The sequence below is a fragment of the Giraffa tippelskirchi genome, chromosome 13, assembly GCF_054371585.1.
Source record: "Giraffa tippelskirchi isolate mGirTip1 chromosome 13, T2T-mGirTip1v1.2.pri, whole genome shotgun sequence".
NCBI classification, from domain to species: Eukaryota; Metazoa; Chordata; class Mammalia; order Artiodactyla; family Giraffidae; genus Giraffa; species Giraffa tippelskirchi.
In genome coordinates, this window is record NC_137287.1 from 17914503 (window position 1) to 17938549 (window position 24047).

Consider the following 24047-nt stretch of genomic DNA (forward strand, 5'->3'; position numbering starts at 1 on the left):
ATAGGGTTGACAACAGTTGGACACAACTAAGTGACTAACACACAGTCTTCGAATTACTTAGATTTCAGCCTAGAAACTAATACAACATTGTAAATCAATTACAGTGCAATAACATAAATTTTAAAAAATACTTGCAACATGCATTGCCCCAAAGTGAGGGTATTATCCTCATAACTCAGCACAATTATTCTACCTAATAAATGAGTAATTATTCTCTAGTGTAATTAGAGAATAATTTCTATTAAAATTATTTTTGTTTCTATTAAAAATTTCCCAATCCTCCTCATTTTTTTAAATACTGTCTTGAATTTTAGAAGAGTTTTAGACTTACGGAGAAATTGGAAGATGATACAGAGAGTTCTTATATACACCACATCTGGTTTCTCCTATAATTAACATCTTGCATTAGAGCAGTATTTTTGTCACAGTGAATGAACCAATGTCGACACACTATTACTAACTAAAGTCTATGCGTATTCAGGTTTTCTTAGTTTTTACCCAATGTCTTTTTCGTGTCCCATAGACATTTTTTAAAATTTATTTATTTATTTATTTTTTACAACAACCTTGAACTAAAAGTCATAAATTGTCTTTTTTTTTTTAATAAATGAATTTATTTTAGTTGGGAGTTAATTACTTTACAATATTGTAGTGGTTTTTGCCATACATTGACATGAATCAGCCATGGGTCCACATGTGTTCCCCATCCTGAACCCCCCTCCCACCTCCCTTCCCATCCTATCCCTCTGGGTCATCCCATTGCCCCAGCCCTGAGCATTTGTCTCATGCATCGAAGCTGGAATGGTGTTCTGTTTCACGTATGATAACATACATGTTTCAGTGCTATTCTCCCAGAACGTCCCACCCTCACCTTCTCCCTCAGAGTCCATAAGACTGTTCTATGCATCTGTGTCTCTTATTCTGTCTCGCATATAGGGTTATCGTTACCATCTTTCAAATTCCATAAAATTTATTTTTTAATTGGAAGAAAATTGCTTTACAATGCTGTGTTGGTTTGTGTTGTACAGCAGAGCAAATTGGCCATAGTTATACATATATCCCCCTACTCTGAGCCTCCCTCCACTCCCCTCATCCCACCCCTCTGGTCATCACAGAGCACCAGATTGGGCTCCCTGTGTTACAGGGTAGCTTCTCACCAGCTCTCTATTTTACACATGGTTGAGTATATATGTTGATGCTACTTTCTCCACTTTGTCCTACTCTCTGCTTCCCCCACTGGGTCCACAGGTCCATTCTCTATATCTGTGTTTCCATTCCTTTCCTGTCATCAATACCATTTTCCTGTATTACATATATATGTCTGACTCTTTGTGACCCCATGGACTGTAGCCCGCCAGGCTCCTCTGTCCATGGAATTCTCCAGGCAAGCACACTGGAGTGGGTTGCCATTTCCTTCTCCAGTGGATCTTCCCAACCCAGGGATCGAACATGGGTTTCCTGCCTTGCAAGCAGATTCTTTACCATCTGAGCCACCAGGGAAGCTCCAAATATGCGTTAATATGTGATATTTGTTTTTCTCTTTCTGACTTACCTCACTCTGTATAACAGGCTCTAGGTTCATCCACCTCACTAGAACTGACTCAGATTCACTCTTTTTTATGGCTGGGTAATATTCTATTTTTCACTGTAAAATTCTCCAGGTCAGAATACTGGAGTCGGTAGCCTTTCACTTCTCCAGGGGATCTTCCCAACCCAGGGACTGAACCCAGGTCTCCAGCATTGCAGGCGGATTCTTTACCAGCTGAGTCACATGGGGAGCCCTGTGACCAACCTAGACAGCCTATTAAAAAGCAGAGACATTACTTTGCCAAAAAAGGTGCCTCTAGTCAAAGCTATAGTTTTTCCAGTAGTCATGTATGGATGTGAGAGTTGGACTATAACGAAAACTGAGTGCTGAAGAAATGATGCTTTTGAACTGTGGTGTTGGAGAAGACTCTTGAGAGTCCCTTGGACTGCAAGGAGATCCAACCAGTCCATCCTAAAGGGGATCAGTCCTGGGTGTTCCTTGGAAGGACTGATGTTGAAGCTGAAACTCCAATACTTTGCCTACCTGATGGGAAGAACTGACTCATTTGAAAAGACCCTGATGCTGGGAAAGATTGAAGGCAGGAGGAGAAGGGGACGACAGAGGATGAGATGGTTGGATGGCATCACTGACTCGATGGACATGAGTTTGAATAAGCTCCAGGAGTTGGTGGTTAGCGGGAAGGCCTGGTGTGCTGCAGTCCATGGGGTTGCAAAGAGTTGACCACGAATGAGTGACTGAACTGAACTGAACTGAGCATTCTATTGTATATGTACCACATCTTCTTTATCCATTCGTCTGTCAATGATTGCTTCCATGTCCTGGCTACTTTAAATAGTGCTGCAATGAACATAGAGGTACATGTGTCTTTTTCAGGTATGGTTTTCTTAGGGTATATGCCTGGTAGTTTTATTCCTAGTTTTTTAAAGGAACCTCTATAGTGGCTGTATCAATTTACATTCCCACCAACAGTGTGGGAGGGTTCCCTCTTCTCCACATCCTCTTCAATATTTATTGTTTGCAGATTTTTTTTCCATCCCACAGTCACATCCAGGATACATATCAATTACATTTAGTCATCGTATCTCCTTAGGCTCCTCTGGGTTGTGACAGATCCCATTTGTTTTCTGATTTCCTTTTAATCTGAAAACTCATCTCTTCTATTGTCTTGAAGACTGTCCCATATTTTGGCTTTGTCTGTGTATTTCCCTTAATTTGTTCTTGTATCCTTGTATTTCCTAGAAACTATCAATAGAATTGAGAATGAGAGGCTCAGTTAGATTCATGTAAAATATTTTCCCTAGAGTATTTAATAGGTGGAGCTGTGTCCTGTATATACTGCCTCACAGCAGTGAAGGATTAGGATGGAAAAAAACAGAAGAGGCAGGACTGATAGCATAGTGACGAGAAGCCCAAGGCTGAAGTGAAAATAAGTCTCATCTCCCTAAATCCAGGAGAGGCTATTCCAAATGCCCCTCACATCTTGTTTTTCTTTCCTTAAACCTTACTCAGTAAAATCGATCCAATTCTAAATGTTAATCTGTATGATTGGGAAAACTGTGCTATTTTATTTTCTTGTCTTGGAAGGTGGCTGGTTGAGTTTACAGAGCCTTGATTCGGGCAGAATTCACCTATCAAAAAAGCTTCATGTAATTGATTCAAGTGGGCTTCCCAGGTGGCTCAGTGGTAAAGAATCCACCTGCCAAGCAGGAGATGCAGATTCGATCCCTGGGTCAGGAAGATCCTCTGGAGGAGGGCATGACAACTCACTCCAGTAGTCTTGCCAGGAAAATCCCATGGACAGAGAGCCTGGTGGACTACGGTTCTTGGGGTCGCAAAAAGTCGGACACAACTGAAATGACTGAGCATGCGCACACACAGAAACTAACACAACATTGTAAGGCAAATATACTTAAATAAAAATTAATCTAAAAAATAAGTAAAATGAAAGGTTTGAGCAGCTGTGAAGGACACCAGCAGGCAGCTGATGTCCAACTAAATCTCAGGAGGAAACAAATATATAAATAAAAATTTAAAAATACATTTCAAATAGTTTATAGTGTTAGTTATAGGGAACTACATATATGATAGAATTGCATAAAACTATACACACACACACAAATGAATGTAAGAATGATGATATCTGAATAATTCTGTGGGTTGTACCAATGGTAGTTTACTGATTTTGTTATTATCTTACAATTAGCAAAGATGGGAATATGAAGGGGGTAGATTGAAGGGTGCAAGGGGCCTCCCAAGAATCCTTCTTTGCAACTTCCTATGAATCTATAATTATTCCAAACAAAAAGTTTAGAAAATTAATGGGAACAATCCATGCACTAAATTTTGTGGCAAGTACAGAAGGACAAGATAAAGAAATGAGCTAAAATTTCAGAAGGGAATAGATGCAATTATCATTATTTGCAGGTAATATGGCTGTCTACTTAGAAAATTGGGTAAAACATGTTCTGAACCAATATAAGAGTTCAATAAGGTACAATATAAAAGATTAATAGATACTATTCAGAACAACAGCAGCAAAAACAAATTAAAATATCTAGGAATACAACTTACTAGCATTGCACAGGCCATATAAGAAAAACCACTACACTTACTAAAGGATGTAAAAGATGAAAAAAATTAAATTAAGAGTTTAATATCTATATTTATTATTTAAAGTTTGAAAGGCAGATCGTTATCCTTGATTGTGCTATAAAGGACATTAACGGGTGATTGGTGATATCTGAATATGATCTGTAGGTTTGGTAATAACATTATATCCATGTAATTTTTTTAATTTTGATAATTATATTGCAGTTATGTAAGAAAATGTCTTGATTTTCCTAAAATACACACTACAGAGTTTGTAAGTTGTTTTATTCTGTTCAGGCTGTTATAACAAAATGCCACAGACAGGATGGCTTAGAGACTTATAAACAGAAGAAATGTATTGCTCACAGTTCTGGAGGCTGGAAGTCCAAGGTCAGTGTGGCAATAGTTGTATTTTGGTGAGGGCTTTCCACCCAGTTACAGACTGTGTGTCCTCAGAGGCCAGAAGGGCAAAGGAGCTCTGCCAAGCCCCTTTTATGAGGGCACTGATTCTATTCATGAGGCCTCCACTCTCATGGAGGCTTCCCAGGTGGCGCTAGTAGTAAAGAAACTGCCTGCCAATGCAAAAGACATCAGAGACCTGGGTATGATCCCTGGGTTGGGAAGATGCCCTGGAGAAGGGCATGGCAACCCATTCCAGTATTCTTTCCTGGTGAATCCCATGGACAGAGGAGCTTGGCGGACTACAGTCCATAGAATCACAAAGAGTCAGACACGACTGAAGCAACTTAGCTCATAGCATGCCACCCTCATGACCTAATCCCCACCCAAAAGCCCTGCTTGTGGATTTCAGCATATCAGTGGAGGTGGGGGGTGGGGCACAAACCTTCAGTCTAAAGCAGAAGTATTGGATATCATTTTTGTAATTTTCTTTCAAACAGTTCAGAAACTAATATCAAATAATAGGAGTATAAATCCTTATCAATATGTTATGATATGTATATTTAGAGACGGAATGTTACTTGTGGCATCTGAGTGAAGGGTATACAGAGATTCTTTTTAAAATTTTTACAACTTTTCTGTTATTTGGAATTATTTCACAGCAAAAGCTCAAAAAAAGTAGCCAATAGAACAACAGGAATAGGGCTTCTGCAGGGGCTCAGGGGTTAATAATTCACCTGCCAATGCAGGAGATATAGGTTCAATCTCTGATTCGGGAGGATCCCACATGTCACAGAGCAACGAAGCCCAATCACCGTAACTACTCAGCTTGTGCTCTAGAGCCTGGGAGCCGCAACAAGAGAAGTCACTACAGCAAGAAGTCCACACATCACAACTAGAGAGTAGCCCGGGCTCTCTGCAACTAGAGAAAAGCCCGCACAGCAGCAAAGACCCAGGACAGCCAAAAATCAATCAATAAAGAGAGAAATAAAATGATATTTAAAAAGAGCAGCAGAAATAATATAGTGAAATAATATGGCCATGGGTTTGGGTGGACTCTGGGAGTTGGTGATGGACAGGGAGGCCTGGTGTGCTGCAATTCATGGGGTCACAAAGAGTCAGACATGACTGAGTGACTGAACTGAACTGAAGGTAAGTGTAGGTTTAATTCCTGAGAGATTACCAAACTGTTCTCCAGAGGGCTTGTACCATTGTCCACCAGTAATGCATAAACATCAAAGAATCTTGAGCAAGGTGATAGCTTGGAAGACAATCTAACATGGTAAGATTCTCATTTAATAATATCCCCGCAGCTACTGTGTGGAGAATAGACTGTACACAGTCAAGAATGGAAATAGTGAACCACCTATAGAATTGGTTCACAGGAGGCTGTTAAGCTGTTCTATGGATGATTAACACACAGAGAAGTTGAGAAACTTACCCAAGTTAGCACAGCTAGGAGGCAGAGAAATGAAGAGGAGAAGCCATCCTTTTCTGTCTTCAGGGCCCAAATCTTGTGCACCATTTAGTATTACCCTCTTAGACCTTCTGGATGTTTTAATAATTCAATCAGAGTAGATTATACATAATATGCATATTATATATAATGTGTATATATCCAGTTTATATAGGTGTTTACCACCATCACTTCCTATCTACTCTATGGCATTACCTTATTTTAAGTACACGAAAACTTCCTTAATTGTTTATACAGTTTGATTTCTTGCAGGCTCCTAATCCAGTCATTGAGGGGCTGTGTCCTTTCATGTAAGAAAGGTGCATCATTGTGGCATTCTGGGTTCAAAGAAATAGCAGTGAAGTAAGGTCTTTCCTGGAGCAGAGAGGAGGATTCCTTGGGTCATGCTTGTCTCAATCTCATTTCCTGCACAGGGTTTAGCTCTTTTTCTTTTTTAATTTTTTAATTAAGACTTTTTTTTTTTTTTAATGCACTGAGTCTTCATTGCCATGCACAGGCTTTCTTTTGTAGGGGACCATGTGTTTACCTGGTAGCTCAGCTGGTAAAGAATCTGCCTGCAATGCAGGAGAACTGGGTTCGAGCCCTGGGTCAGGAAGATCCCCTTTAGAAAGGAACAGCTACCCATTCCAGTATTCTAGCCTGGAGAATTCCATGGGCAGAGGAGCCTGGCAGGCTACAGTCCATGGGGTCGCAAAGAGTCAGACACCACTGTGTGACTTTCACTTTCATGGGCTTTAGAGCACACAGGCTCAGTAGTTGCAGTGTGTGGGCTCAGCACGTGGGCTTCTCTAGTTGCAGTTCACAGACTTAGTTGCCCTGATGCATGTAGGATCTTAGTTCCCCAACTAGGGTTTGAACCTTTGTCCATTGCACTGGAAGGTGGATTCTTAACCTCTGGACCACCAGGGAGGGAAGTCCCAGAGTCTAGCTCTTGACTCCTGTTCAACTGGGGCCTTGTGTTGCTCCATTGATTAATTGAAAGTCGCTCAGTTGTATCTGACTCTTTGCAACCCCATGGGCTATACACTCCATGGAATTCTCCAGGCCAGAATACTGGATTGGGTAGCCTTTCCCTTCTCCAGGGAATTTTCCCAAACCATGGATCAAACCCAGGTCTCCTTCATTACAGGCAGATTCTTTACCAGCTAAGCCACAAGGTGGGGAGCGGGGGGTGCTCCGTGTATTACTCTAATCAGAACGTCTATACTTATTTGCAGTCACAGGATTTGGCCCCAAGCAGGATCCATGCAGTAGCAGAGATAGTTCTGTGTTCACCCTGTTTTCCTTTTCCTCCCGGGCACACAGCTAGATTCCACTATCCAGCCTTCTTTACAGTTACTTAGGGCCATGAGACAAAAATGTGTTTCAGAAAATGTGGGCGTAAGTGATGCACCCCCTGCTCTTACCAGCCTGTTAAATCCTTCCATTGCCATCATCCACACTGTCTAGGGAATTTACTTGCTACAGAAGTAGGAGGATCCCAAGTGCCTTGAGAAAAGAACATCTACAAGATGGAAGAGGTCTGAGTCCCAGAATGACTCTGTAGAGCAGACCCTTACCCACATGTTATATGAGAAATAGAAAACAATTGCTTGTAGCAGCAGTTAGTCCCACTCTTCCTTTTGGCTTGGATCTGATGCTTTCCCTGAGCTCTTCTAGCCTGAATAAGTAGTTCAGCTGCTGTCTTTCAACTTACCCTTTCTCAGCTCAGCATCAATAAAGCACGATGAAGACAGGACAATATAGATTTCCTTTCGATCTTGTTTACATGTTCCATGTGCTTTGAAAGTGTTTATTATTTCAGAAGGAACAGGAGAGTAGTTTAATGGTTACCATCTAATGGAGTCTAAATAACTAGGAACTCTGGAGCAAGAATGAAGGAAATCTCATTCTTTACTGTCTATCCTTTTGTATTTTTAAAACTCTGACTATGTAACTCATTCACTAAGTACATATTTTGTAGTACAAGTATCGATGGCAGTCCACTATGGTTTCAGCTTTCTCTGGGGCAAGAACCTACTACTACTGATGATTATATCTTAGACTCTCAGCATATGATCTGTCATGAAGCAGGCAGCATTGTAGAGAGGTCAAAATGCAACTCCAGTGACTTCTCTGGTGGTCCCGTGGTTAAGAATCTGCTTTACAATGCAGGGGAAGCAGATTCAATCCCTGGTCAAGGAACTAAGATCCCACATTCCATGGAGCTACTAAGCCTTCCTGCCTTATCTATTGAGCTTGCACTTTCTGGAGCCCATGCAACACAGCTAGAGACCCCACGGGCTGCAACTACTGAGCCCACACACCACAACTAGAGAGTCTGTGCGCCTCAACAAAAGATCCACATTATACAACAAAAACCCCCAATGCCACAATGAAGATCCCATGCAGTCAAAAAAAATAAATATTAAAAATATCAAATTTCTAAAACAAAAATTCTCAAGTTCCAGAATCACACAGACCTGGATTGAATCCTGCTGCTAACAGTTACTCTCTGTGTTGCCACGAGCATGTTTCTTCATTCCTCCAAGCCTCAGTATCTTCATTAAAATATAACATAATGCTGGGACCTATTTCCTTGGATTGTTGGAAAGCGTGCATAAGGCCTTGGGTGCCAACATGACTTAGCACAGAGCCTGAGATGGAGTCACTGTTTCAATAAATGTTAGCAGTTGCAATTAGGCATTGAGTAAATGTTTTTGAATTCCTGCTGAACCGAATAGGCAGGTCCTGTTCAAAATAAAACACAAAAAGTATAACCCAGAGACATGCTCGCATCCTAAATTAGTGCTGTCTAGGTTAGTTTGTCTGAATGCATTTTGACTGTAATACAATCAAACAGCCACAATACAGTGAGCGGCAGAGGTCTCTCCTTTACCCTGTCCTTCTCATCCTGTTTGGCATTTATTGATAGCCGTTTAGAAAGAATGTTTATTTTCCCCCGCAATTGCATTTTCAGAAAGAATGAACAAGGAGCGGGAGTGGTAACTCGAGGAGGAAATTTTATTAAGAGATTATTTAATGTTATTGATACATTGCACCGAGAGTCAAGGAAATGCGCCGATCGATAGATGCCCACATCAATGTTTCATCTACTTTTAGCCCTTTGCTGGAGTATTTAATTAGCTTGTGATTTCGAAAATTGCTTGGAGGACGAGACAATGAATGCTCTGGAACTAAAGACATAAGTGATTATTTTGCTTCCAGCATCTTATGAAAAACAGTGGCTGGAAAATGTAGTGATATGCAGAGAACTTAAAACTGGCATGATAATGGAGAGAACACTCCACGGGGACTGGTTTGCTCTGGGATTCATAATTATGCATATATATTTTTGTCTCACTTAAATCTCATTCCCTCTCTATGGGGTTGGTTGCTGTCTCCACTTTGTAGGTTGCTGAAACTCCAATACTTTGGCCACCTGATTTGAAAAGCTGACTCGTTGGAAAAGACCCTGATGCTGGGAAAGAGTGAGGGCAAGAGGAGAAGAAGGCAGCAGAGAATGAGATGGTTGGATGGCATCAGCAACTCAATGGACATAAGTTTGAGCAAACTCCGGGAGATAATGAAGGACAGGGAAGTCTGGTGTGCTGCAGTTCATGGGGTCACAAAGAGTCAGACAGGACTTAGTGACTGAACAACAACTTTGTTTTTTGGTCTTGAAGCTCCTTCTTGATTTGGAGAATATTATTCAATATATCTGCTGTCTAACAGATCCAAAGAGATGGCAACATGAAAAGGACTCAGCCTGAAGTCCCTGACTTTTAAGATGGAGGAAGGAGCCACAAGCCAAGGAATGCAGACATTCTCTAGAATTTGGAAAAGGCAAGGAAACAGGTTCTCCTCTGGAGCTTCCAGAAGGAACACAGCCCTGCTGACACCATGATTTTATCTTGGCAAGACTGTGTCAGACTTTTGCCTTTCAGAACTGGAATCTATAAATTGATGGCCACTAAGATATTGGGCTTCCCAGGTGGCTCAGTGGATAGGGAATCTGCCTACAATGCAGGAGACACAGACAGACTCGAGTTCAATCCCCGGGTTGGGAAGATCCCCTGGAGGAGGGAATGGCAACCCACTCCAGTATTCTTGCCTAGAGAATCCCATGGACAGAGGAGCCAGGTGGGCTACAGTCCATAGGATCAAAAAGAGTCGGTCATGAATGAAACAGCTGAACACACACACACAAGATAGTAATTTGTTATAGCAATAGAAGATTAATACAATCAACTTCTTTTTTTAAAAATTGGAATATAATTACTCCCAGGTGGCACTAGTAGCAAAGAACCTGCCTGTCAATGCAGGTAGCCGTAAGAGATGTGGGTTCGATCCCTGGGTCAAGAAGATCCCCTGGAGGAGGGCGTATCAACCCACTCCAGTATTCTTGCCTGGGGAGTCCCCATGGACAGAGAAGCCTGGTGTGCTGCAGTCCATACAGTCACAAAGAGTTGGACACAACTGAAGTGACTTAGCACATATGCATAATGGCTTTACAATGTTGTGTTGGTTCTTGCTATAAGACGTTGTGAGTCAGTTATATGTCTACACGTATCCCCTCCCTCTTAAGTCTTCCTCCCTTCCCCCCGTTCCACCTCTCCAGTCATCACAGATCACCAGCCTGAGTTCCCTGTGCTATACATAGCAGCTTCCTCCTAGCTATCTGTTTTACACATGATAGTGTATATGTCAATCCTAATCTCCCAATTTGCCCCACCCACTCCTTCCCGCACTGTGTTCACAAGTCTGTTCTCTTCTGCATCTCTATTCCTGCCCTGCAAATAGGTTGATCAATTCCATATATATGTGTTAATACCATATTTGTTTTGCTCTTTCTGACTTACTTCACTCTGTATGACAAGCTCTAGTTTTATCCACATTACTACAACTAACTCAATTTTGTACCTTTTTATGGCCAAGTAATATTCCATTAGGCAGTCTTTCTTCTACTGTGCTCTCTTTGTCTTTGCATTTGAGTTTACTATTCACAAAGTCCTACCCATCTCTTAGAAGGAGAAAATTCTGATAGGATCAGGCTATGGGGTAGGACAGTGGCTGGGCCATGTTTCTCAGTGGGTTGGCCACTGGGAGAGAAAACGGAATCAATGCAAATATCTGATGAGTGTTTCTGCATTCTACTTCTCACAGAATGTAAGGCTAAAATGTAGTTCTAAAGGGAGAAGTTCAGCCTAGCTGTCTCTGTTTTCCTGCATATGTATTCTCTCGCCCTTTCAGGCTGTTGTCTAATGTGGATGGCCAGCTGGTAGCTTCATTTATCCTTTGGATGCGAGGGAAAGGAGTATCTTAAAGAAGGCAGGCTCAAACCACAGGCTCCAGCTGGTTTATCAACATGGTCCACTCTGGCCTTTTGGGTTCATGTCTAATTTATAATGAAGTAGTGGTTGGATCTCCCATTTTTCTTTATCCTTTGATTTGATAACTCAGTCAGGGCTCTCATGGGACAGGTGTTTATGCTTTGGGACAACGCTTAGGCATCTGACTCCATAGTATCTTAATTTCATTGAGATTCCACCTTAAACTCTAAGATGTCTTCACTTGTGACCATTTCTTTCCTGGTCCACCAGCTAATGGAGAAGGCTGCCTTATTAGTGTCTAACAGCCTATATGGGATGCTGAATCATTGTCATTCATCACAGCAAGTATTATTATTTAAGAAACTTGAAAACAGAGTCTAAATCTTGCTAACACTGCCTCACACCTATTTATCACCAAGCGATATATTTGTACATGAATGAACAAATGGATGCATCCACTGTGATTTCCAAGTGTCGCAGCTGGGTGTCCCGGGAGTGCTCAGCCCTGTCCTGTCTCCCTGGGCTCCTGGTATGACCTGTTCATCACCGAGCATCTTGTCTGTTGTTCTCCACGTGCTCCTCCCTCTCGCTGTGTGTGGGGCTGTAAGATCTCTGATGCAATCAGTTCCATCACTGTGCTGAATTACCTTGTTCCTGTGCTGTTTGTCAGCAGGAAGGATTTATGGGGTGATGAGACCCCCTTCTTGGGGACTTTCCTCTTCCCTCTGCACCCACTTCCTACCTCACCCCTCCTCCCAGTCCTCATCCATCAGCCACCCTGATTGTATATATTTATATATATAATCCTTCCGTCTCTCTGTTACCTTCCAGCAAGTCAAACACAGGTAAGCAGTAGTGGAGAAGGTGCACAGGCTGGTTTGCATTAGTGGCAGAGAGCTCTGAGACTCTCTAGGAATGAACTTTCTTCTCATTCATGGTCTCTTCAGCTGAAATATGATCATGGGGAGCTCGGGCAACAGACCCCATCCTCTTTTTCCCAACAGAATTGAGCCATCTTTTCCCTAAGTTGCTGCCTGCTACCCATGCTGAAAGGTTAACCTGTTCCTTTTCTCAACTAGTGCATTTATCACAGGGAAGTGGTCTGCTGTGGGAAATATTGATCAAAGGCCTGCCAGGTCTCTGCTGGTTTGAAATTGAGTGTCACAGTCAATCAATGGCTTGGTACTTGGTGTGGGTGAAGAGAATGCGGTGGCTTCCACATGGGGCGAGGCTAATGGAGGAAGGGTACTGAGAGGCTGCCTCTCCTGATTGGCCCAAAGGGTGGGGTGGGATCAGTGTTGCTGGGCCAGGATGGGGAATCTCTGATGAGGGATCTTGGGGACACGGATCTGATGAGGGATCTTGGGGACACGGATGGCCAGGCTCTTTGTGCTGACATCGAAGGAAATGTTCTCTTAAGCCAAGCCGGTCAGAGTCAATAGGAAAAATGTCTTTTTAAAAATATGTTTATTTATTTATTTGACTGCATCAGGTCTTAGTTGTGGCATATGGGCATCTCTCTAGCTATGACATGCAGGCTCTAGAGTGCTCACGCTCAATAGTTTCAGAGCAAGGGCTTAGTTGCCCCATGGCATATGAGATCCTAGTTCCCTGATCAAGGATTGAACATGTGTCTTTTGCAATGGAAGGCAGATTCTTAACCACTGAACCACTGGGGAAGTCCCAGGAATAATGTCTTAATGTAGAATTGCACTCAGGAAATTAAATTCAACTGAGGTGGTAGAAATGGGCTATACTCTCTACAGGTAAGTTTTTGTTTCCAGAAACTCAGCCAACCTCCTTTGCACAAAGGGGCTTCACTGGTGGCTCAGATGGTAAAGAATCTGCCTGCAATGCAGGAGACCAGGATTTGATCCCTGGTCAAAGGATCTTCCCTGGTTGGGAAGATCCCCTGGAGAAGGGAATGGCTATCCACACCAGAATTCTTGACTGCAGAATTCCAAGGACAGAGGAGTATGGCAGACTACAATCCACAGGGTCACAAAGAGTCAGACAGGAGTGAGTATCTAACACTTTCACTTTTTTTTACTTTGCATGATACCTTAATTTAGTACTATCTTTGGGCTCCTATCAGTAACTTGAATCTCCCCTCCCTCCGCAACCTGTCTGCAGGCCTCAAGTGTATGCCAGGAAATAGCTGTTCCCTGCCAGGCATTTTTCTAAGCAATAGGAATAAAGAGAAAGTCCAGGGCATTCCCTCCCCTCGGTTTGCTCTCATCTTTGTGTGGAGAAAGACTTTTTCCCCAGAAGTTGTTGTACAATTCATTAAGCTCTCTGATCAAAGGAGGCCAAGGTGATTCAGCTGAGAGCAGAAGGCATATTCTGCTTAGGGGAGTAGCACAGCGAGGAAGCCTTCAAGGAGGAGGTAGCATTGAGCATTGTCTTAAGAAACAACTAGGAATGCATCAGGAAAGGCAATGTGAAGTAGAGATAGGAGCATGCATGTAGAAGGACTTGCCTATGCAAAAGAGATCAACAGTTAATTCGGTGTTGACAAGCATGAAAAACCTTGAGTTTGACTGATAAACTGAGTCATTCTATGAAGACCTGTGTGACAAAGGAGGTCATTATGAGAAGTAAATGGGATAAAGTAAGTGATGGACTTAACACAAGGCTTGCCACAAAGCAGGTACTTGAAATATTTTATTTTCCTGTAATAACTGCGATTATTGGTTGTAAGTGACAGAAAACCATCTGTATCGGTCAGGGTCTCAGCTGGAAGCAGATTAACATTCAATTTGGGTCATAGAGGTAGAGTTGAATAAAGGAACTATTTACAAAAGTGTGGAGCAACTGTAAGGAAAACCACAGTAATAGGAGAACACCCAGGGAATAATAACAACAAAGTGAAAGTTGCTCAGTTGTGTCCGACTCTTTGCGACCCCATGGACTATACAGTCCATAGAATTCTCCAGGCCAGAATACTGGAGTGGGTAGCCTTTCCCTTATCCAGGTTATCTTCCCAACCCAGGGATCGAACCCAGGTCTCCTGGATTGCAGGCAGATTCCTTACCAGCTGAGCCACCAGTGAAACCCAAGAATACTGGAGTGGGTAGCCTCTCCCTTCTCCAGTGGCTCTTCCTGACCCAGGAATCAAACCAGGTCTCCTGTATTGCAGGAGCATTCTTTACCAGCTGAGCTACGAGAGAAACCAGTAACAGCAAGTGCCATTACTATTGTTTTAGTAGCTAAGTCACGTCTGACTCTTTTGTGACCCCATAGACTGTAGCCCATCAGGCTCCTCTGTCCACTGAATTTCCCAGGCAAGTATACTGGAGTGGGTTGCCATTTCCTTTTCCAGAGGATCCTCCTGACCCAGGGATCGAACCCGAGTCTCCTGCATTGGTAGGCAGATGCTTTACCACTTAGCTACCAGGGAATCCATTACTATACTTAGGTCTGAAATGGCAAGAGAGAGAAACTATTGCCATACCCAAGTGAGGAGGGGGTGGAGAAAGAGAAGGAGAGCCAAAAGCAGTGAGCACAGTGCCATCTGCTATGTTTGGTTGAGGTTATTCCACCCACCCTCAGTGATGCAGCAGTCAGCGAGCCAGGGAATAAAACTCCGGCCTCACTCTGCCCCCTCCCTCCAATACCCTGCCGTGTGCCCTGTTGGCCGAATTCTACGGGAAGCTAGAAGCCTCAGAAGTGGTGATGAAGCCCATACAGGTCAGCAACCCGGGGTGGTGACCAAGTTGGAGTTGGGACGTCGATGAGTCCAAATGGAACACAGAAGACAGGAGTTCTACTCTATGGGAGTAGAACTGTCTTCAGGCATTGCTGATTCCCACACACCTCTAGCCCTGCTTTCCCAGGAGATGGCTAATTTTCAGACACTGTGAGATGGCCCGACACCTTGGGGCTCACCATATCCAATCAGCTTAGAGACGCAAGTGGAGAAAGGAAATGTCTTTCCCAGAAGTTTCAGTAATAATCCATGCTCAAGTTGGGTCTTACTTAAATATCCTGAGTCTCCGTTTCATCATCAACTCAGCGGACATGAGTTTGAGCAAACTCCAGGAGTTGGTGGGTTTACAACTGGGTTAACCCAGTTGTGGAAAGGAGGGTGAAAGAATGGTCAAAATCATGGGCTTTGGAGCCACATTGCTTAGACTTCAACCTAAGATCATAACATCTACAGGATGGTAACCTTGGCTGCGTCTTAATCCCTTTAACCTTCACTTTCCATTTAATCAACATGATAACAGCACTTATTTTATAAGGCGATTAAGCAACAGAGTAGGTAAAATAATGCATGAGAATTCTTCGCAAAGCATTTGGAACCTACCAGGTGGCAAAGAGGTAAAGAATTCACCTGCCAATGCAAGAGACACAAGAGATGTGGGTTTGATCCTTGGGTTGCAAAGATCCCCTGGAGGAAGGCAAGGCATCCCACTCCAGGGTTCTTACCTGGAGAATTCCCACGGACAGAGGAACCTGGAGGCTATAGTACATGAGGCTCACAAAGAGTCAGACTGAACGCGCGCGTGCGTGCACGCGCACACACACACACACAAACACACACACAAAGTATGCAATAGATACTAGTTGATGTTGTTGTGATTGTTATTATTTTCATGCTTAGACTCTGTACAGGTGAGAACAAAACCCTTTCCTTTTGAGTTTTCAGTCCCACCTACCTTGTTAGGAATGCCCCTCTGCTATGCTAAGAATGGTACCCACGTGTAAATTTCTAACCTCCAGTCACGGGAGAGACTGATGATGCTGATTTGCTTTGCATCTCACATCTCATTCCTACTTTTATCAATGAGCTTGTCTCCTGTTGATTCCAACTCTTCCATATTGTCAGGAACAATCTTATCAGCCCTAGAGATTGGTTTCTCTTGCCCTGCAGAAGCCAGGTGGCACTGACTGCTGGTCACTCCCATGGTGCTCAAATTTTTAGTGCTTGCTGTTGGGATTGTGTCCCTGAGAGCATCTGGTAAGAGCCCTGGTGTATGTGACTGCCATGTTAATATCATTAGCGATGGGAAGATGGGCTCCGCAGATGAGCCTTCCACACAGTCTAATGGACTTCCTTTCCCTGGGAAATGTGCAAGCTGGGAAGAACAGGGGAAAACTTTTTTATTTTCTTTTGCTTTGCGAAAAAACCAATTGTCCATGAAATCAAATAAAGGTGAAATACATATTAAAATACAGTGGGCCTGCTAGAATCAGTTAGATGAAATAACAAAGCTCCAAAGTAATGCCAGTCCATGCCTCTGAGATTTATAATCATATTACACTGCTTGTGGTTTGGTAACAACAACAACAACAACAAATAAGTGTGTGAGCTTAAAATATGATTCTGGGCAGCATGATATAGTGGGAAAAAAAAGAAACTCTCAGCCCAAAATGAGGTGGCCAGGTTCCAGTCTTCATCCATCCAACTCCATGTTGAGAAATTACATCTCCCTGAAGACCCAGTTCCCTCATCCATACAATGAAGGTGCAGGGCCAGACGCACTCCAGAAACCACTTCAACTTCACACGTTATTTTTTTTTCTGGTTTCTTTCTATTATTGTTGGATTTTTAAGAATGTTCAATAGGATTTTCTCTCTTGAAATGTGAAGTGATGGATGAAGCCAGCAGAAAGTTTTGCAAGCCAACCTTACTTAAACCTTCCCTGGATATAAGTACCCTTTAAAAAATTTATTTATTTTTAATTGGAGGATAATTGCTTTTCAATATTGTGTTGGTTTCTGCCATACATCAACATGAATCAGCCATAGGTATACATATATCCCCTCCCTCTTGAACCTCCCTCCCTCTTCCCACCCCTTCCCACCCCTCTGGTTGTTACAGAGCCTTGGTTTGAGTTCCTTGAGTCATACAGCAAATTCCCATTGGATATCTATTTTACATATGGTAGTGTATATGTTGGGCTTCCCAGGTGGTGCTAATAGTAAAGAACCTGCCTGCCAATGCAGGAGGCATAAGAGATGCAGGGTTGATCCCTGGGCCGGGAAGATCCCCTGGAGTATGCATGGCAACCCACTCCAGTCTTCTTGCCTGGAAAATCCCATGGACAGACGAGCTACAGTCCAAAGGATTAGAAAGAGTTGGACATGACTGAAGAGACTTAGCAGCAGCAGCAGTAGTGTATATGTTTTCATGCTACTCTCTATGAGGTAATAGCTCACCACTTTTTCCAGCAAGAGTAACGCAGTGGATGGACCTAGAAACTGTCACAGAGAAGGAAGTAAGTCAGAAAAAGAAAAACATGTATTGTATATTAACACATATAAAGTGGAATCTGAAAAAATACTGGTATAGATGATCTTATTTACAAAGCAGAAATAGAGTCACAGATGTAGAGAACAACCGTATGAAAACCAAAGGGGAAAGGACGGGGGGTGGGAAGAACTGGGAGATTGCGATTGACATATACCCGCTATTGATACTATGTATAAAAGAGATAAGTGATGAGAACCTACTGTATAGCACAGGGAACTCAACTCAATGCTCTGTGTTGACCTGAAGGGGAAGGAAAACCAAAAAAGAGAGGATATATGTATAGCTGATGCAGTTTGCTGTACAGTAGAATCTAACGCAACATCATAAAGCCACTATACTCCAATAATTTTTTTTTTTTTTTTTTTTTACTACAAAAAGAGCAACATACTGAGCTAAGACTGCTTATGATGGGTACATATCGGTAGGGTGAGGGTTCATTTCAATCTGTGCCTCAACAGGTACCCGGGCCAACCTCCATCTAACTGTCAGAACTGAAGCATGTCAGCTCCCTCTGATGGGGAAAGGGACCTGTCCAGACAGAGCCAAACTGGGTGTGGATTGGATAATGGAATAAATAGATGACATCCTGCTAGATGGTCAGCGAGTCATTGAATGAAGACCTGACCATTGTTTTCAGTGAGGCCCACGCCAGTGGACACTGGGGCTATGGGGAAGACTTAGCCCTACTTGGCCCTTGGCCTTGGCCAGCCTTCCCTTGAGAGGAGGGAGGCTGAGAGGCACAGGATGCTGAGTCCATCTTCTCCACGGGGACCCCAAGCTCTACTAGTGACCTGAGCTAGTGCCCTAATGCTGCTGCAACGAATTAGCACAGATTTACTGGCCTAAACCCTGGTGGCTCATCTGCCTGCAATGTAGAGACCTGGGTTTGGTCCCTGGGTCAGGAAGATCCCCTGGTGAAAGGAATGGCTATCCACTTCTGTATTCTTGGCTGGGAAATTTCATGGACAGAGGAGCCTGGCAGGCTACAGTCCAGGGGATCACAGAGAGTCAGACACGGCTGAGCGACTGACACTTTCACTGGCTTAAAAGAATGCAAATGTATTAATATTACCTTGTAGTTCTGGAGGGCAGAAATCCATAGTGGTTCTCACTGAGCTTAAAATCAAGCTGTGACAGGATTGCATTTCTTCTGAAAGCTTTAGGGAGACTGTTTTCTTACCTTCTCTAGCTCCTAGAGGTCACCCTCTTCTGTAGCTCATGGCCCCCACCTCCAGGTGTGACCGTCAGTCACACCACTCTGCCTTCCACTTCTATGGTCACATCTACTTCTCTGACTCTGCCCCTCCTCTATCCGTAGTATAAGGACTCTTATGACTGCAATGGGCCCGCCCCGATTATCCAGGATAATCTCTCATCTCAAGATCCTCAACGTAATCACATCTCCAAAGTCCCTTTTTCCACATAAGGTAACATATTTACAGGTTCCAGAGATTAGGACATGAACGTCTTTGGAGGAAGGTGGGGACTTTTATTCTGCCAACCAAAAACCCAGATCCCAATCTTTCTTTATCCCCTCTCTTTAGTCCTGGAATTGTCTACCATTCTTGGGAAAGTGAAAGTGAAAGTTGCTCAGTCGTGTCCAACTCTTTGCAACCCCATGGACTGTGTAGTCCTGAATTCTCCAGGCCAGAATACTAGAGTGGGTAGCCTTTCCCCTCTCCAGGGGATCTTCCCAACCCAGGGATAGAACCCAGGTATTCCGCATTGTAGATGGATTCTTTACCAGCTGAGTCACAAGGGAAGCCCAAGAATACTAAAATGGGTAGCCTATCCCTTCTCCAGCAGATCTTCCTGACCCAGGAATGGAACCAGAGTCTCCTGCATTGCAGGCAGATTCTTCACCAACTGAGCTATCAGGGAAGCCCTGAAAGCAAGCTTTGAAAGTCTTGGAAGCTGGTGGTAAAAAAAAATTATTTGCATCTTGTAGTCTTCCAGAAGTCCTAGGACTCTGTCTACTGATACTCCCAAATCACTTCTCTCTCTCTCTCTTTTTTTTAATGTGCTCTAAAATCCTCCCTGAGGCTATTGGTGTCTCATGGTTTGACTGTCAAAGAATGGCAGGCCATGGAGTAAAAAAAATGATTGGGGCAGAAGAGATATTAATAAATGCATCACCATATTATCCCAATAAGAGGGCATCCATCAATTGTGATTCTGCAGCTGGACTCTTGAAGTTCATGTTGATAGTTCTTGCAGGAGTCCAAGGTGCCTAAGTCACAGTCCTTTAATCATTCTTTTATTTGCAAACTTTTTTGAATATCTACAAAATAGAGGGTCCTAATGGTCTCAGGTCAGGTAGAACTGATACAGTTAGAATAACACCAACTGTTGATACCCAACAGAGTGACTAAAACAAATAAGACAGAAAATACACGTGTTGGTGCAGACCTGAGACCACTGTAGGAAAGTGTGTGCATTTTCACAATAGTCACTAAAGAAAATTACTTGTTGGGATGTCCTCAGTGATCACACGCGTACCCTAGGACCTAGCCTTTTCCTAGAAATGGGTACATATGAGGGCCAGGAAACACACACAAGAACATCCATTGTGGCCACAACTGAAAGGGACCCAAATGTCTGAAGACTGGTAAGAACATACAGTACAAACAGTGGTCTACTGTATAGCAATTCTGTCTCAGTCTGTTCGGGTGCTAAACAAAATACCATATACAGAGTGACTTAAACAACAGACTTTCTCACAGTTTGAAATGCTGGGAAGTCCATGATGAAGGCACCAGCCAATTTGGTGTCTGGTGAAAGTTTGTTTCCTGGTTCATGACTCCCATCTTCAGAGACACAGAGAGACAGAGAGAGACATGGTTACTTTCACATGTTACCTTTCATATTTTTCACATCTTCTGTTTTAAAGATGATGATAAACAAGGATCAGAGAAGTTATGACTTTCCCCAAGTCTCACAATTGATGTCAGGCCAGCAGATTTGAAACCTGCCCTTTCTGCAATGCAGGAGACCTGGGTTTGTTCCCTGGGTCAAGAAGATCCCATGGAGGAGGAAATGGCAACCCACTCCAGTATTCTTGCCTGGAAAATCTCATGGACAGAGGAGCCTGGTGGGCTACAGTCCATGGGGTCGCAAAGAGTTGGACATGACTGAAGTGATCACATCCATCCATCCTTCCTGGCATTATCAGGAATTGTCAGTCTTGACTTGGCACTATGGAGATTCTGGTTTGTGTGGGGGCCATTCTCCACACTACAGGGTGCTTAGCAGAGTCCCCAGCCCCTGCTCACAAGATGCCACCCTAAGTCACGACAACTGGAAGTGTCTCCAGATATTGCCAAACATCCCCCCTGGATACAAAGTCACTTGGTTGAGAATCACTGCTGTAAATGCAGTAATGGAAATCCAGAATTTGCCCCTTATCGGCTCATGACCATTGAGTGAGTATGTCATTTTCACAAACAGTAAAACATTATAAAGAGTGAGACATCAGTTTCCTTATCTGTAAAATGGGGATCAAACCCATAATACCTACCTAGAGCATGAGTATAGGATATTTAGACACTGCCTGGTACTTTAAGTGTCTCGTACGTGGTACTTGAGGTAGTCTGTCTCACCAACCTGTCTATAATTTTACACAGAGGATTTTTTTTTTTTTTTGGCAAATTAAAGACACGCTGAATTACAGATGAGGACAGGCATCCGAGGCCCCTCCTGTCTACCTAATTAGTATAACTCCATTGACAGCCTGGATCCTTCAAAGGATGCTCCCTGGGATGCGGGCCCTCTGCAGAGCTGGCTGGGAACTTGGAACAGAGTCAAATGTCCAACATCAAACGTTTCAAAGCTCAGAAATGAGGCCATGTTCTCCAATAGGGAGCTGTCTCTGTAAACGTTCCTGTGCTTGTTAAATTCCTGCAGTGGCCACTTTAATTGGACCCGCCTCCCTCACTTGACTAATCACGGCTGCAGAGTCCTGCGCAGGTTTTGTCTCAAGAGCAGGATTCCCAACCAGGGGCTCCCGCTTCTGTCTGGCTCAGGTCCTCAGTGCTGACTCTACAGATGCACTTCCTGGCTCTTCCTGTCTCCAAGCCAATCTTAATCAATAGCCTCCCTTCCTGCCCAAATTAAGTCACCCTCCCGGCTCCCACGAGCTTCCCAGGTGACTCAGTGGTAAAGAATCTGCCTGCCAATGCAGGAGACGTGGGTTAAGTCCCTTGGTCAGGAAGATCCCCTGGAAAAGGAAATGGCCATCCTGTCCATTTACCATGGAGGAAAATAGGAAATCTCATGGACAGAGGAGCCTGGCAAGCTACAGTCCACGGGGGCTCAAAGAATAGGATATGGCTTAGCAGCTGAGCATGCGTGTCTTGCTCCCCCATCCATTGTCCCTCCTTGTCCACCTCCGTGTCCCCAGCACACAGCACATGGCCTGAAACCGAGGAGCTGATCAGTAAATGTTAAATGAATTCATGACTGAATGGGTGATGAACATCAGCCTTGCTCTTTGGACTCAGTGATCCCCATCAGAAGCTGTATCTGGGACCCCACATGTAAAGCCTGGGGGCTGAGTGTTCTCCTAATTGCAAGCTTCTCAGCTTCTCCTAAAGTACTCCCCTCATCAGAGGTCACAGTTGTGGGGTCTGCATATGACTGTTTTATCTGACCAGATCGATGCTTTGGCAAATAGGACATTGGAATATTCTCGGCTAGGGCACATGCCCTCCAGTTTGCTGTGGTCTCCATCATCACAGAGCTATGCACACGCTCAATCACTTAGGTCTCCTACCCATATGCTCCGGGCACCTGAGCTGGGATCTTTGCTAGGACAGGACCCAACTCACCCATAAGGCTGTTCTACCTCGAATCCAACACCCCAAGCTGGATTCTAGATATCCACGTGGGTCTCCATCCGTTTGGCTGAAGTCCTGGTCCATTGTACACTCCCGTCCAATTGTGTCCCATTTCCCTCCCCTCCATCTTCCTCCTGCTTTTCTTGCAGCTGATGGTCAACAAAGGTTAAGCAGGGATGTCAGTGCTGATCATGGAGGTCCCCCAGCACCTCTTCCTTCACTCTTAACCTTGTCTCTGATTCTTCCAAATAGCTTCGAGTAAGAGCAGATCTCCCAGAACTATGGAGACTGACTTCCCGGCTGAATGTCTGACTTCCTCCAGAGACCCAGATAGAGCAGGCTCTGAAGGATTAGGGAACCTGAAGATGAGAAACTTCAAAATCAGCAGGGAGACTGTTTCTCCCTTTGGACTCAGCTCTCAGACCACACAGGAGTCCACTCAGTGCCACCCAATCCAGCAGTCCTAACCAGCGTATCCCCTGGTCTCCCTGCCCATGTGAATTTCACTCCTTGGCCTTGGAAAGGACCTATTCTAGGGTGACCTGAATAATCTCAGGATTCGGGTGGGTGAGGAGCAGCATGGGACATTGGTGATGCTGACCCGGATGGGAGGGATGGCATGAGCACAGGTCAATGGTATTCAGGGCAAGTGCTTTAGTTCCCTTTCATTTGAAGCATAAGCAAATTCTTTGCACCACATTCTGGGGTAGCACACTATATCCAAGCCACAATAGGATGTGGAAATTCCTTGAGAACAAAGGTCCCAGAGCGAAACTGGTTATTGCTCAGACACAAGGTAAATGCAGCAAAAATCCCATTTTAATGAAATTGAAGGAATGCCAGAATTTCTATGTCAACGGGAGGGTTATGTCTGAAGAAACAGTGCCCAATATCATGCAGGACTTGCTCGATACTCAGAAGGCTGGTTTCTTAGGATAATAAAGTTATAGCATTTGAAAGACACTCCCATGATCTTCTTATTTTAGAGGCAGGGAGACTGAGGCACAAGGGATGAGGTATAAGCATAGATATTGGAGGAATCTAGAAACCCAGCTTTCCTATGTCTTTTGACATTGGGCAAATAATATCCTCTGGCTGTAACTCAGATTCCCCATCTGCAAAATGAAAAAGTTGGAATATTTCTAAATTGGAAGGTTGGAATAATTTCTTGATCATGTCTATTTAGAAATCCACTACTGACCAGACCCACTATGATGTTACATTGAAAGATGTAAGGCCCAAATAGGAATTTCAGCCTCTGCTCATGTATCTTTCAGACATTCAATGGAATCCTGTGAGCTTCTCTGATGGTTTTGATGCAAGAGACCTGGGTTCGATCCCTGGGTCAGGAAGATCCCCTGGAGGAAGAAATGGCAACCCACTCCAGTATCCTTGCCTGAAGATCCTATGGACAAAGGAGCCAGGCTGGCTACAGTCCATGGGATTGCAAAGAGTTGGACATGACTGAGCACATGCCACATTAATGGAACCTTGTATTCATCCTGCTTTGACTGTCAATAACATCTTCTTTCTTTGTATATACTGATATGTGTTGAGGTTCCAGTGACTCTAAATATATTATGCACTTTTGCTACTAACGGAGACTCATTTATAGTAATTTAAACAA

General features: G+C 43.6%; 1 protein-coding gene across 1 annotated transcript in view; it reads left to right on the forward strand.

Annotated features, from left to right (window-relative positions):
• Window positions 1–9970, forward strand: part of LOC145531297 (uncharacterized) — a 263548-nt gene extending 253578 nt beyond the window's left edge. The window contains exon 4 of the mRNA XM_081553406.1: window positions 9408–9970. Within this exon, the coding sequence (XP_081409532.1) occupies window positions 9408–9452 (45 nt within the window). The 3' untranslated portion in view covers window positions 9453–9970. The remainder of the gene's footprint in view (window positions 1–9407) is intronic.
• The last annotated feature ends 14077 nt before the right edge of the window (window positions 9971–24047 follow it).